The sequence below is a fragment of the Corythoichthys intestinalis genome, chromosome 3 (assembly GCF_030265065.1).
Source record: "Corythoichthys intestinalis isolate RoL2023-P3 chromosome 3, ASM3026506v1, whole genome shotgun sequence".
NCBI lineage: Eukaryota > Metazoa > Chordata > Actinopteri > Syngnathiformes > Syngnathidae > Corythoichthys > Corythoichthys intestinalis.
In genome coordinates this window covers 63,438,784-63,453,427 of record NC_080397.1, presented here as the reverse complement: position 1 = coordinate 63,453,427, position 14,644 = coordinate 63,438,784, and the positions used below count along the sequence as shown (strand labels likewise).

General features: G+C 38.6%; 1 protein-coding gene across 2 annotated transcripts in view; it reads left to right on the top strand.

Annotated features, from left to right (window-relative positions):
* The window catches only part of itga2.2 (integrin, alpha 2 (CD49B, alpha 2 subunit of VLA-2 receptor), tandem duplicate 2), a 65,437-nt gene that overhangs the window by 18,514 nt on the left and 32,279 nt on the right, over positions 1-14,644 (top strand). Inside the window, exons 2-10 of one of the 2 annotated variants that reach the window (XM_057831260.1) lie at positions 3,653-3,776; positions 4,049-4,158; positions 4,271-4,362; positions 8,429-8,543; positions 10,781-10,908; positions 11,023-11,171; positions 11,260-11,410; positions 11,488-11,653; positions 11,738-11,814. In XM_057831260.1, the coding sequence (XP_057687243.1) occupies positions 3,653-3,776; positions 4,049-4,158; positions 4,271-4,362; positions 8,429-8,543; positions 10,781-10,908; positions 11,023-11,171; positions 11,260-11,410; positions 11,488-11,653; positions 11,738-11,814 (1,112 nt within the window). Of the gene's footprint in view, positions 1-3,649; positions 3,777-4,048; positions 4,159-4,270; positions 4,363-8,428; positions 8,544-10,780; positions 10,909-11,022; positions 11,172-11,259; positions 11,411-11,487; positions 11,654-11,737; positions 11,815-14,644 lie in introns of both variants that reach the window. The other variant, XM_057831258.1, reaches the window with a different exon arrangement.

Genomic DNA, 14,644 nt, shown 5'->3' with positions numbered 1-14,644 from the left:
GGAAGAGGACGAACCAGTCTGCAAAATGTTTCTGGAGGTTGTTTCAACAAAGAACAACAGAATAAATCTACATGCTCATTTGAAACACTATCATCCTCTCCAGTTTTCACTGCTTAGTAAGAAAACTGCATCGCAACAAGCGGAGCCTCCTCGTCACGTTAATTGACAATTAGAGGTATTCGCTTGATGTGAGAAATGCAGACGACACCGCGCAAAATAGCGTTCCCTCACGGAAAGTGAAGTCCGCTACATTGCTGAAGAAATGAGACAGTTTTACCTCTGTTAAATGATATTTGATACCTTTGGGAGCCAAATTTTTGTTACTGCTACTTAATTAGTCTATTTTTATCTGTTGTTGTTGAAGTGCAATTACTGTGACTGCAACTTTATACCTATATGCCTAAATGCTTCAGTTATTGAGTGCAATTTTATTTTTATTTTTTTTTAAACACATTTATTATGTGTTTCTGTGCGGTATTAATATTGTTGTCTTTTACTTGAAAGAGGCATGGTCTATTGTTTTTAGTTGTGATTTCTTAAAAGGTATTTTTTCATTTAAAAGTAAACATTTAATGCGTTTAAATGGGTGTACTTGATCAATTAATATTCACTGTATTCTCACTGTGTTATTGTAAATCGGTTAAAAGGGGACAGGACTTGATAAGCATATGTTTCTCTCATCAGCCCTGGTCTTTTCTTCGTTTTTTTCAGGTTTCTCATATCACATCTTTCAACTGTCAATGATACCGATGATGATGACAATAAATAAATAAACGCAAAAAAAAAAATTGGGTGGGTGGGCGGGGGGGGCGCAATAATATCGCATATCGCAATAATTTATGAGATAATTTATCGCCCACTAATATTTGTTATCGCGACAGGCCTATCCTAAATCGAAATGCAAGCACGAGCCATGACTTTGAGCCCATAGAACTAGGACAGACGACGCGGAAGTTCTCCCTCGCTTTTGCAGCAGCGGGAGGGAGGGAGACGAGGCTGTCTGTAAAAGCAGAATGATACTGCCTGTCACTCATTTCTGAAACTACGACGAGCGGTGCCTGTGTGCAAGAGAGGGAGGGACCAAGCAATGTCACTTGCCGTTCAATTATACTGCGAAGCGTTCTTTGGTGATTCGTTCGGCAACGTCACTTCCCGTTCAGTAACCGAATGATTCGTTTGGGCGGGGAGGGAGATGAGGGGGGCGAACGATTCGTTGAACGATTTGTTTGAATGAATCTTTTTACTGAACGAACCGGAATGGATTCGTTTACTCAAGTGAACGACAGATCCCGTCACTAGTTAAGAGACAGTGGCAAGTGAGTAGAGTGGATGCATGCATTCATTTTGGCCATGCTTTTACTCATCTTAACCTTTTACATGTCTTCCACATCAATACTAACTATTGACGGGAGCATCATTGGGAAAACTAACATGAATTGATCTTTTTGTTAACACCCTTCATTAGGAGTGGGAACCTCAGGGCACCTCACGATACGATACGATTCACGATACAAGGCTCACGATAACGATTATATCACGATACAGCGATTATCGATATATTGGTCAGAAATTGGATACATGACATTCTACGATACAACTGTTGAAACGAAAAAAGAAAAAAAAAAGATATTAAAAAATAGAAAAAATACTGTTTAAGTCATTTATTAAACAGTGACACCTTTTCTGTGCAACATTGCTGTAAAATATAAATCTACTGCAAATTGTGCCATTGCACATATAGAGGAAACCAACCACGACCACTGATATCGCTTAGAGAGATCATGATGAATGGCACCCTTAATTTCTTTAAAGTTTTAAATCTTTAAAAAAATAAATAAATAAAAAGTGCCGTAGGTGTCAGCAGTTGAACTTGGAGTGGGGCAATGATAAAATTGGTGGGTCTTTTCTTCGTATATGACCTTTGTTGCTTGGTTTGAGCACTTCCGCTATCTGCTTCAGCATTTAAGATGTCAGACTTGCTCAGTCACAGTCTTCCTCACCTTAAAAACAACAAAATAAAACAAAAAATATTAGCTACTTCATAGCGTTTGAGTTGAAATCCTGATTATTTTTTTTGTGTTGGAAGTATTGAATTAAAAAAAATATGAATTGAATGTATAGAAATTAAAAATTCAATAATTGCCTATTTTTAAGATGTAGGCTACATCAATGATTACCTATTTTTAATGTGTAGGCTACATTAATTATGCACATCACTTTATATATCTTGGAACCTGTTCAAACCATTTTATAGCTTATTGTATCAAAATGACAGTAATAACAGTTTGTGTAGTAAACTAGATTGAAATTGGTTCTCAAATAAATCGGTAAATTCATGTGGTCTTATTCGATATTCATTTTAACCAGTTTAGGGTCCTGGTTTATTTTATATCATTCAACACCAAATGTCATCAAAATAACACATGTAAATTAAAAAGTCAATTACATTGCAAAACTTTCTTACCTCCAGTGATGAAAGCGAAGCTCACGAACTCCAGTGTCCACTACGTCACCAGCTCCTAGTGAAATTTATTTTTCTTAGACAATTCTTGCATACAGCAAAGTCATTGTTCACCTTACTTCCTTTCTTGTTGGTGTAAAATCTAAAGTGTGTCCCCATGTGTGATTTGTAGCAATATTTTTCTCATTTTTTCCTCCACCGTTCTCACGGAGCTTTTTTATTTTTTCAACCCACTTGGAGCTCCCTCTCTTCTTCTCTAGACAACTTGTGCGCACTTTACCCTCACCGCCACTCCCGAGCGCCCCTAGTGGACCGCCAAGGAATTGCTCAACAAACATTGAGCAGTTTACAGCATCCATACTCCATTGTATGGCCAATATGTTAAAAAAAAGTATCGATTCTTGGCGGGAGCATATCGATAACCCATTGGGTTGAAAAATATCGCAATATATCGCTGTATCGAGATATTGTCACATTCCTACCCTTCATTGTACACAACACAGACACGATATAGTATTTGCAGCCGCTACACACAGTCAGGGTTACCCACTTCCCATCATGCTTTTGGGCAGAACACTTTTGTCACTACATTATCTTTTACTGAAAGCTCAACAAATACACTACATGGCAATATTTAGTCGGTCGGTCAAACGGTTTGGAGTCTACAGTGCGCCGATTAATGTGGATAAAAAGATTATGAGAGAAATAAATAAAAATAAAGTTGAGGAATTTTACTAGCTGGGCATGTGCCTTGCAAAGCCCCATCTAATTAAAAAAAAACAACAACAGAAAAAACACTTTTCACAAACAAAATAATAATTAAATTGTGACGGTTATTGGGCCGGCCGGCTCTACCAATGAGGTGTCACTTATTTTTTCAGGGAGTTGGCAACCCTACTTTTAAATCTCGCGACAAATGACGAGACTATTGCAATTGGTTGGAAAGGCACGTTAACATTATGTTGCATCAACATGGTCTAATCTAGCTATGCATTCACTGTTCATGTTTATGTAGAGACTGCATGATTCAATCATGCTCACCTTGGAAACATGATGGTTTCTTGCTGAAAATGCACACTGTCTTTTAGTAAACTTTACAACCTGCCTGATTCATTTTTTTGAGTGTACGTTTTGAGTTCCGAGTACTTTTCTCCTAACTGACCACGTTCATACATGCCTGTCTTTCAGCAGCTGACAGAATCGGCGTCTCGCACTCCTTCAACGTGGGCACCGCGGGGGCCAAAATTTTCAGCGGGTCACCTGTCGAGGAGTTTGGCTACACGGTCCAACAGGCTGCCAACCATGAGGGAAAATGGTAGTAATCATTAATGAGTTGTCTTCAATATATTCTCATAACTTCCTCATGTTTTCAGACGTTTTTATAAGTGTTGTTGAGTGAAGATTTAGTCTAGTTAGTGTAAGAGTGGTCCTCATTACACAGTGATTCATCGTCTGGAGGAGTGTGCTGTTTGCATTTACCGTGTCTGGGAAGGCTGCTGCAAACAATGTTTACTGCATTGATGTGATTTTTTTATGTGTGGGACACAGGTGACGAGCAAGAAAGAGATAAACATTTTTTCCGTACAGGCTTCTGGTTGGCGCTCCTTGGAGTGGTTATGCTGAAAACAGGAAGGGGGGCTTGTACAGGTGTCCGGTGTCAGGATCCAGAACCAACTGCGACAAGCTCAACCTTGAAGGTGAGGTGTGGCTTCTGCTTTCACCTTTGAACCTAGCAGTTGCTGCTTTGAACAAACGGATGACCGTAAAATGAGATTCATTTTGAAAGAAAGTTTTCAAATATCCCCGCAGATTCAGTTAATATCCCGGACGTGACGAACATCAACGTCAACATGTCTCTCGGCATGACCCTGACGCGCATGCCTGCAGTCAACGGTTTGATGGTATGCGTCTGTCTAACAGTGAATATAATTTTCATGAGGGAAAAGAAAGACTTTTTTTTTTTTAATGACAGGAAGCTGATAACAAATAAAGCCGCTATCAGAATGTCCTCTGGTTAAGAAAAGGAAGTGGGTGAGCTGTAGAAGCAGAGTTCTGTGGGGGAATGATACCTCACACAATACATGAGCTTGTGGGAACTTTAATCAACAACATGGTTCTATAAAAATATTGGTAGGTCTAGTACTTATTACAAGAACAGGGGTCGGCAATTTTTAACACTTTCGCACTCATGCCTCACACATATTGACATTTGAAATGATTAAGTCACCTAAATTGTATGTATATGGCAGAAAACACAGACAAGACTGAAAAAGCCGTCTTTGCTCTTGCACTCTTCTTTAAAATAAACTGCTGTATTTTAAGCCAAAACAGCTGTTGTGTTTGATAGAATAATATGTCTAAATGCTGCCATAGCAGCCTTAAAACGAAGGTAATTAATTATATTTATTATTCAAAATGTCTGTCATTTTTAGCTTAGAATCATTAATTGATGTCTAATATTTTGTTTAAAAAAATCAACTTTAAAAAATTACTCGCATATTTTAAACTTTTGAACAAATGACATCACAGTGAAAAAAAGGGTGTCTGTAAAAAAGTATCTACCTCATAAAAATTGCTTAATTGTATATATTTTTTTTGTTACTGTCACATTTTCTCTGATATGTTAGATGATAATTGATCGATCCAAACAAAGAAAAATTGAAAAAAAAATTTTTTTTAAAGGGTAAATAAATGAAAAAGAAAATCTCGACCACTCCTTGAGGTCTGCGATTTCTGCATCGCGACCCTTGTATGTTATATGACCATGTTTCACCCATAAAATCCATCAATAATCCAGCTGTGGCCATTCACAGCAGTGTCTTGACACTCGGTGATACATGCTAAATGGAGTCTTTGGATCGAAACAAGGTAAGTACGCGATAATATCTCGTTAGTCATGGCGTCTGTAATCCTGCTCTCACGTGCTCTCACCTCTAGATATGATTTTGCTGTTTAAAAAAAAAAAATTGTTTTTTTTTAAAATGGCCACCTGTTCAAAATGTTTCTTCCCCCAGAAAATTGAGATTTTAAGCTTTCCAATGATGTATTACACATGCATATCGGACAGATTTGAAATTTGGCCAAATTGGGGGTCTCAGAGCGGAACTTCAAGTCACCTGGCTGTTTTCTGCCACACATATACGAGTATAGAGGGGGGTTGAGTAGCCAACAACTTTACTCAAGTAAGAGTAGCGTTACTTCAAAATAATATTGATCAAGTAAAAGTAGTTATCTAACACTGTACTCAATTGCAAGTTAAAAACTAAGTATTCCGTGAAAAGAATAGCCATGGGCTGCCGACTGACCCCTGTGCTAAATTCCTATTTATATCCATATTTTTTTAGTTTTTCCTCAAATAGAGTTTCATTTCAGTGCACATCAATAATGTGGAAAACTTGTTATTTGAATAGTTCAATTTAAAAAGTGAACTCAAATGACATATTCATAGCATAATAAAACAATTTAAGTTGTAGCTTACTGTCAATAAAACTTAAGACATGGACTTCATAACCTATCGACATGACAAGGGAAATGGTGACGAGCCGTAGGGGGCCTATTTTCAAAAACTTCAAATATTTTCAAAACCAAAGCTGCTGCCGATCTAAAACCAAAATAGGCACCTACCTTAGCCATATATGAGTCTCCATGAGCAGCGGCATCAAAAAATTCAAAATGTTCCATTCTAAAATCCCTATTCATTATTTTTTATATAAGTATAACAAAACTTAAAATGGCTAGAAAATTCTCAGATTTTATACTAGATACACAAAAATCATCAAATGCAGAGATAATCATCTATATTTTGAGGATCAATAGCAGTATTTAACACATCGTATAGGTTTTTGCCCGAAATGGCAACTTAATTTTTTTTCAACAGCTAATAAATCACTCAATTTTCACATCAGAAAATTAATACTTGAGGAAAACATGCAGAATAAACAGTGTTGGGCACGTTACTTTAAAAAAGTAATTAGTTGCATTACTCACTACTTCTTCCAAAAAGTAACTGAGTTAGTAACTGAATTACTCTATAGTAAAAGTAACTAGTTACCAGGGAAAGTAACAATTTCCGTTACTTTAAAAAGAACTTGTTGTATGTCAAAGAATTTGAAATTTTCTGAGCAGTATTCGAGTCAGAGGAATAGAGAAGAACAGACAGGTAGTTAACTTGTTAGGTGCTTCAGCAGATTTGAATTGCTTACCGCAGATGTCGACAAAAGCTTTGCCCCGGGACATAAATTACACATTACATGCATGTTCTTTCCTTTAATTTCGACAAACTTGAAATAGTGTCTATATCTCCACCTCTTAAAGGACAATTTTTCTTCTGAATGCTTTGCCATCCCGACCCTGTGCATCTGTTTTGCGTGTGTGTGTTTGCCGCACGCGCTGTTCCGGTTTGCTTGTGAAATCACGGGCTCTGATTGGCTTACCACGACACATGACTCTAACCCTCAGCCAATCACAATCACTTCCATCGCATCTCTCGAGGGGCAGCATTCAGGTAGGCTCGTTGTCCCGACAATTCACGGTCACCTTCAAAGCGTCTGCCGTCCTCAAGATGGAAGCAGAATTATTGCTGGCTGACAGTGGGAGATGGGAACGAGGCTAGCATCAGGTGTAGCAAACACAGAAACGTTACCAAACTTTGGAAAGCATTGTCTAATCGAATGAGCAGGGACAAACAGCTTGGAGTCCGAAGTACGTGCGCTATTCTCGAACCTGAACGCACCCCAAGTCTTGGATGACAAATCAACAGAGCAGAGAGTCGACTCGACACGGCTGGTAGTTTCTTCAATTTATTCAGCGTAAGTAACGCTTTTGACCGTCAGTAACGGTAACGGTGTTGTAACGGCGGAAAAAGTAATTAGTTAGATTACCCCGTTACTGAAAAAATAACGCCGTTACGTAACTGCGTTATTTATAACGGCCTTACTCCCAACACTGATTATAAAATATTTATAAATAGATTATTAATAAATTCTATGTGCAATCACAACTTATTATAGAATAGAATAGCCCTTTATTGTCATTATACAGTTGCATTGTTAGTTATATAGTTGCAGTGAATGAGGCTAGCGGCCACCTGAGGTAAACAGAACTTTTCTGGTGAAAATTCTTGTGAATAAATGCTTAAATCCCCAAATTCCTCAAAGATATGGACGTTAAACAGTCTTGATTCTGCTTCAAGCCTAAAAAAATGAGCAGTTACGCATCTATTTTACGTATATGTAACGGGTACACGCAGGACCGCGTTTGTGAAGCGGTGCGTGGAAAGACCTCAGATCCGATGCCTTCATGTTGCTCCGCTGGAGGGTGTGAGCTTATAGCACAGCGGTTATTGTCTCTACCTGCCGAATGGAAGCGTCGTGCGTGCGCAAGTTCACATCACAGGGGGGAGCGGAATGCGGGGCGGAGCTGACACACCGGTTACACATATATATGTCGAAGAATGATGCCAATTCTGTAGCGGTTCCCGGTCTCCCATTGATTTTTTTCACAATGTTTCATGCATGGTGATAAGATAATTATTAAATGGTTATTAAATATTTGCTTTTACCAAAGAAGGCTCACAATGAAGTATTAATTGCTATAATAGTATGTTCCATGATTGATTGCAGTGCATTGAAAAATATAATATTTACCTTGAATCCTCGAACAAATCACTCCTGAGACAATCCTTCCTGTTTGTATGGGGTACAGCTTTCGTAGTTCTTCAAAAATCCAAGCTTAAACGCGGCTTTGACATGACCGTGTGCCGGCTTCGGCTGACAATTAATAAATGAAGATTCAAGCTCGGCTCCCTATGGTAAGGCGTGACGCAAAGAATCACGAAGTGTCAGTCAATAGTTATGAAGTCTCTGCTTAAGAATCCCCCCTCCCCTCCAAAAAAAAAAGGTAAATTATGTACTAAACCATTATAAAGCTGGATTTTTTAATGGTCTTCAATCTTTTATTGCGGTACAGGTGTGTGGCCCTCTTTGGGCACAGAAATGCGGTGATCAAAACTTCTATCCTGGAATATGCTCAAGACTGAGCCCCCTCTTTCAACCTCAACCTGCCTTCGCTCCAGCTGTTCAAAGTGAGTGCCACAGAATGAAATGTTGTTAATGCACTTAAGTATGGCATCAACTTCCATCTCTCCTTCACCTCTTCATACACTCTGCTGCTTTACTTTGTCTGAACAGAAATGGGTATATATCACTAACTGTGATGCAATTAAACAGTGTTTCTCAACTGGTAGGTGGTGACCTAAAATTGGTTTATGTTGCCTAGGTGGGTTACCTAGCTTACCTCTCTTATTCCTCTTATTGTGAAATAACTTTCTAATATCCATTTGCAAGAATAATGCTGTTAGTCAAATAGAAATAAAAAAAATAAGACATCTTGTTACGTTTTACAGCGATTGCAGCAGCGTTGTTTTGGCAGCACTTTTCATTTGTGTTTTTTGGGACAAAAATACTTTTTAGTCTTAGTCATATTTTAGTCATTTCAAAATGTTTTCGTCTGTAAAATTCAACGTTTTTGTCCAAAAATAAAGCTTTCCAAGAATTTCTAATCAACATCGCAAGATGAGCACATATTGTAGCACCTGGCAATGCCAACTTTGTGACTATAATGCACACTTACTTAGAAAAGCTATACATTATTTTTAATTAAACCTACCGAGAAGCAACAAACTGTATGTTAAAAAAAAAAAGTCTTCCGAGCGTTTAACAACCTCTAGAAATACAAAAAAGCCAAGTGGCTCTGCTTTAGACTGGCCAGTGTTTTAAGAGGACACTCGCCATTCTGAAGCTAATGCTAATGCAAATGCTATGCTAACACAATGATTACATTACATATTAAATAGGTGCATTCTGTCAATTATTCTATGTATACTTAAAACTCCAAAGTATTTTGTCTCTTGTTACTGGTGAAATTTAGACTGGGGCACTGCAGATCAATACCGGGCCACATGCCCCAGTGAAATACAGTATGCCAAATGTGTCAAGTATGCTTCCTGTACATATTGGATCACTTCCTCAATTTTAGGGCATTTCCGGAGCACTTCCTTTCATTGGTCACTTCCTGTTGAATTTGGGGCATTTGCAGGTGACTTCCTGTTGATTTTGGGTCACTTCCTATTGTTTTTTTTGGGGGGGGGGGGTCTTTTTTGCAGCGGGGCCGAGAACCAAAAGTGGTGTTTGCCATTTGGCAAAATGGATTTTGCTATTTGGCTTTTTTTTTTTTTTTTTGCCATGTGGCAAAATTGATTTTGCAATGTGGCATTTTTTTTGCTACGCGGCAAAATTGATTTTTTTTCATGTGGCATCTTTTCTTTGCAATGTGGCATTTTTTTTTACCATGTGGCAAAATTGATTTTGCCATGTGAAATTTTTTCTTTGCCATGTGGCAAAATTGATTTTGCCATGTAGTATTTTTTCTTTGCCATGTGGCATTTTTTGGCCATGTGGCAGAATTGATTTGGCCATGTGGCATTTTTTTGCCATGTGGCAAAATTGATTTTGCCATGTGGCAGAATTCATTTTGCAATGTGACTTTTTCCTTGCCATGTGGCATTTTTTTTGCCTTGTGACAAAATTGATTTTGGCATGTGGCATTTTTTTGCCATGTGGCAAAATTGATTTTGCCATGTAGCATTTCTTTGGTCATGTGGCAGAATTAATTTTGCCTTGTGGCTTTTTTTTCTTTGCCATGTGGCTTTTTTGCCATGTAGCAAAATTGATTTTGCCATGTGGATTTGTTTTGGGCCATGTGTCAAAATTGATTTTGCCATGTGGCATTTTTTTGCGATGTGGCATATTTTTACCATGTAGCAAAATGGATTTTGCCATGTTTTTTTTTTTTTTTTTTTTTTTTTTTTGGCAAAATCCATTTTGCCACATCGCAAAAAAAGGCCACATGGCAAAAAAATGTCACATGGAAAAAAAAGTCAGAAAAATCAAATATGCCACATGGCAAAAAAAAGGCACATGGCAAAATCCATTTTGTCACATGGCAAAAAAAATGCCACACTGCAAAATCCATTTTGCCGCATGCAAATGCTACTTTTCGGTTCTCGCTGTCTTTCCTTTTTTGGGTCACTTCCTTATTAGCTCATTGGCTGCCATTGACAGTGGTAGATGTCAATTCCATTTTAACGAGGACGGGAGAATGATCGATGTGACTGCAGACACAAACATACGCCAAGTGCAATAATGCACAAATCTCTGGTTTTACGGTGCCGATGACAAAATAAAAGCATGTGATCATGTATGTACAGTGTGAATGAGCTACACACGTGGTCTAATCAGTTACGGTTTTCTGCCTCTCCAGCCTGCGGTGGGCCAATGGACATTGTGATCGTACTGGATGGCTCTAATAGCATCTATCCTTGGGCTCCGATGAGGGAGTTCATCGAGAAACTCTTACCAACCCTCGAAATTGGACCGCAAAATACCCAGGTGACAACATATTATACGCGCTTTGCAACATTTACGGAATCTTTTTGTTGCAAATGTAAATGCGAAAAGAAAAAAATCCTAATCTTATCATATTGCATTTTCATGCTTGGCCAGGTTAGTGTCATTCAGTATGCTGTGGATGCCAAGGTTGAATTCTCACTGAATCAGTACAAAACCAGAGCTGAACTATTGCAAGCTGCATCCAAACTCACACAAATGCAAGGCTCCTCTACCAATACATTCCACGCCATTCAATATGCTAGGTTGGTATTGCAGTCCATACGTGAGCATGCATATTCTGTGAATACGATTTTATATATATTTTTTGTCCACGCATGTTTCCACTCGAAGTCAGTGGGGTTTCAATCCAGTTTACGGAGCCCGCCCGAGCGCTTCCAAGGTGATGGTGGTGGTCACTGACGGCGAGTCCCATGACCAAGCCTTCAGAGATGATGTCATCGCTGAATGTGAAAAGCAAGGAATCACACGCTTCGGTATCGCTGTAAGTGTTGATCTTCGGGAACGCCTTGTTTGCATCCGCCGTCTACGCGCCGAACTATACGCTCCCATTCTACCTAGGTGCTCGGTTACTACACCAGGAACAACATCGACACTGAAAATCTCATCAAAGAAATCAAGTCCATTGCCAGCGCGCCCACGGAAAATTACTTCTTCAACGTCTCTGAAGAAGCTGCCCTGTCTAACATTGCCGGAACGCTGGGCAACCGTATCTTCAACATCGAAGGTGCGTATTGTTTTTGGCGTGATTTTTGATACTCATCTAGGCAGGTGGATACATGTCATCCCTTCTTGTTTTCGTTCACTACAGGCACAGGAAAGGGGGGCGACAATTTCAAAATGGAAATGTCCCAGGTCGGCTTCAGCGCTCAATTTTCTGCCAAAAAGGTACATCAGACAACACTGAGTGTAATTGATCTTCAAGTGGAAGACTTTTGCTCAAAGTTTTTAAAGCAGGGGTCCCCAAACTACGGCCCGCGGCCACATTTGGTTCGGCCCCCTGAACCCCAAAAAAATTATTTAAATTTTTTTTTTTTTTTTTTTTCAATAGTGTTATTTATTTCCTGGCTTTTTTCTGTGAAGAACCCAGAGAGGGTTATTTGGTTATTATCTGTTTAATTAATAGTGTTATTATATTATATTATATTATATTATATTATATTATATTATATTATATTATATTATATTATATTATATTATATTATATTAATCATATTATTATTTTTAGTTTATTTACTTTTGTTCCGTGAAGAATTCAGAAATGGTTATTTGATTGTGGCTTTCTGAAAAACAATACATTTTTACTAGGGTTGTCAAAATTATCGCGTTAACAGGCGGTAATTAATTTTTTAAATTAATCACGTTAAAATATTTGACGCTATTAACGCACATGCCCGGCTCAAACAGATTAAAATGACAGCACAGTGCAATGTCAACTTGTTACTTGTGTTTTAGGGGTTTTGTCGCCCTCTGCTGGCGCTTGGGTGCGACTGATTTTATGGGTTTAAGCACCCATGAACATTGTGTAATTATTGACATCAACAATGGCAAGCTAGTAGTTTATTTTTTGATTGAAAATGTAACAAATTTTATTAAAACAAAAACATTAAGAGGGGTTTTAATATAACATTTCTATAACTTGTATGAACATTTATCTTTTAAGAACTACAAGTCTTTCTATCCATGGATCGCTTTAACAGAATGTTAATAATGTTAATGCCATCTTGTTGATTTATTGTTATAATAAACAAATACAGTACTTATGTACCGTATGTTGAATGTATATATCCATCTTGTGTTTTATCATTCCATTCCAACAATAATTTACAGAAAAATATGGCATATTTTAGAGATGGTTTGAATTGCGATTAATTACGATTAATTAATTTTTAAGCTGTAATTAACTCGATTAAAAATTTTATCGTTTGACAGCCCTAATTTTTACATTTAGGCACTCCTGCAATCGTCACACCTGTTCTGTTACAAACTGACCCCGGCCTCTCATTAGAGAAGGAAAAAGTTATGTGGCCCTCAAAGGAAAACGTTTGGGGACCCCTGCTTTAAAGGGTACCACAGGTAGAAAGACATGTAATTCTTGAAAGGTAAATATTAGTATGAGTTATAATAATTTGATATTAAAAGCCTTCTTGATGTTTTCGTTTCTACAATTTGTAAAACTAGTTTCACAAGTAGGTCGCTATTGTTGTTGACGTTGCAGGACGGTGACGTCACTGGACCACCCGGGCATCCAGAGTATGACTCAAGCAGAGGTTGCGCTAGACATTTTCGTTGTCTGTCATTTTGACTGACAGGGTCATAAAAATCCGGTCATAGTCTATTTTTACCCGTCACTTAAATTTTTAAAATGATAATGATGACATATTCAATAGTATTTAGTTTTCATTCATTTTTAATTAATATTGTAACGCTTGCTTGGCGGCGAAAAATTAGACACGGAAGTCGTGGTATTTTTCTCCCTTTTTACTCTGCTTACCGCCAACAACTCCGCCCCCAAAGAAAAGGAGGCAACGATATAGACCCCAATCACCAACGTCACACAATGATCTTAATTGTGGTTGTCAGCCCAAAATCTAAATATATATTAAATGCATCTTACCAGATATAAAAAGACTACTACATAGTCTGTGGTGATCGTTTGGTGCCCAGATTTCTTGTCGAATTACAGCAGTCCATCTCGCTGTCATCTTCGCGTCTCTCAGAATACGGTAGAACTTCAAGTCTCTGCGTCTATCTTCTCTGTTACAGCAACCAACCGCCACACACGCCTTCACCATTTTGATTATTAATATTAACGAGCAGAAAAACACGCCGTAATAGGAGGCATGTACGTAGCGGTAATGTATAAACATGACGGGCTGACACACAATATGGCGGCTCCGGTCAGGGGGGCGGAGTTGTGACGTCATGTGATTGGGGTCTATACACAGGCGGCAATCTTGTCCATCAATTGGATGACGCGCTGGCACACCGGGTGCACCAATAAGAACCTCGCGTTGATGTGTCAATCACGGTGCCGCCGCCAGACCCCGGTTACGCTACAATATTCTGACAGAATAGCCAACGACGTCATGCATTAAGAGAGACAATAGCTAATTAATATGCTAACTCGCCACCCTGTGGTCTGGGGTGTGAATTGCAACCTGTCAAAATGACTGACGGACTTCAGTTTTTACCGTCACCGTTTTAAAAAACCGGTCAACGACGGAAAATTTCTGGTTAACGCGACCCCTGGACTCAAGCGACATAAACATGTCATCTGTTCAGCCCTTTCAATTTGAACCCGAGAGGAACATTAATGAGCAGGACAGCACTGTCAATAGTTCACAAAACAAGCAGCAAAAGCAATTAAATGAAGGTCTCTGGCAGGATTCGAACCTGCATTTCCAGTGTGACAGACGAGCGCGTAAACCACAGGACAATACTTCTACGTCGTAATTTTTCTTATACAGCAATCGTATATAACAATAGTATGTGTATTGTTTATCGATCTATTAGCTGCAGTCAGTAACAAGTCCTCAGATGAAAAACAAAAGAGGGAAAATTGCGGTGAGAAGCAGACAAATGGAAAAACCAAGGCAAAGATGCAACTCGCAACAAAGGAGTCAAGAATACAAACTGTCAAATATCTCGGCAAGCCGCCTAGGATCGGTTTAAAGACACTGCTAATGAGCTGGAATTGGATGTAGGTACGACGTCC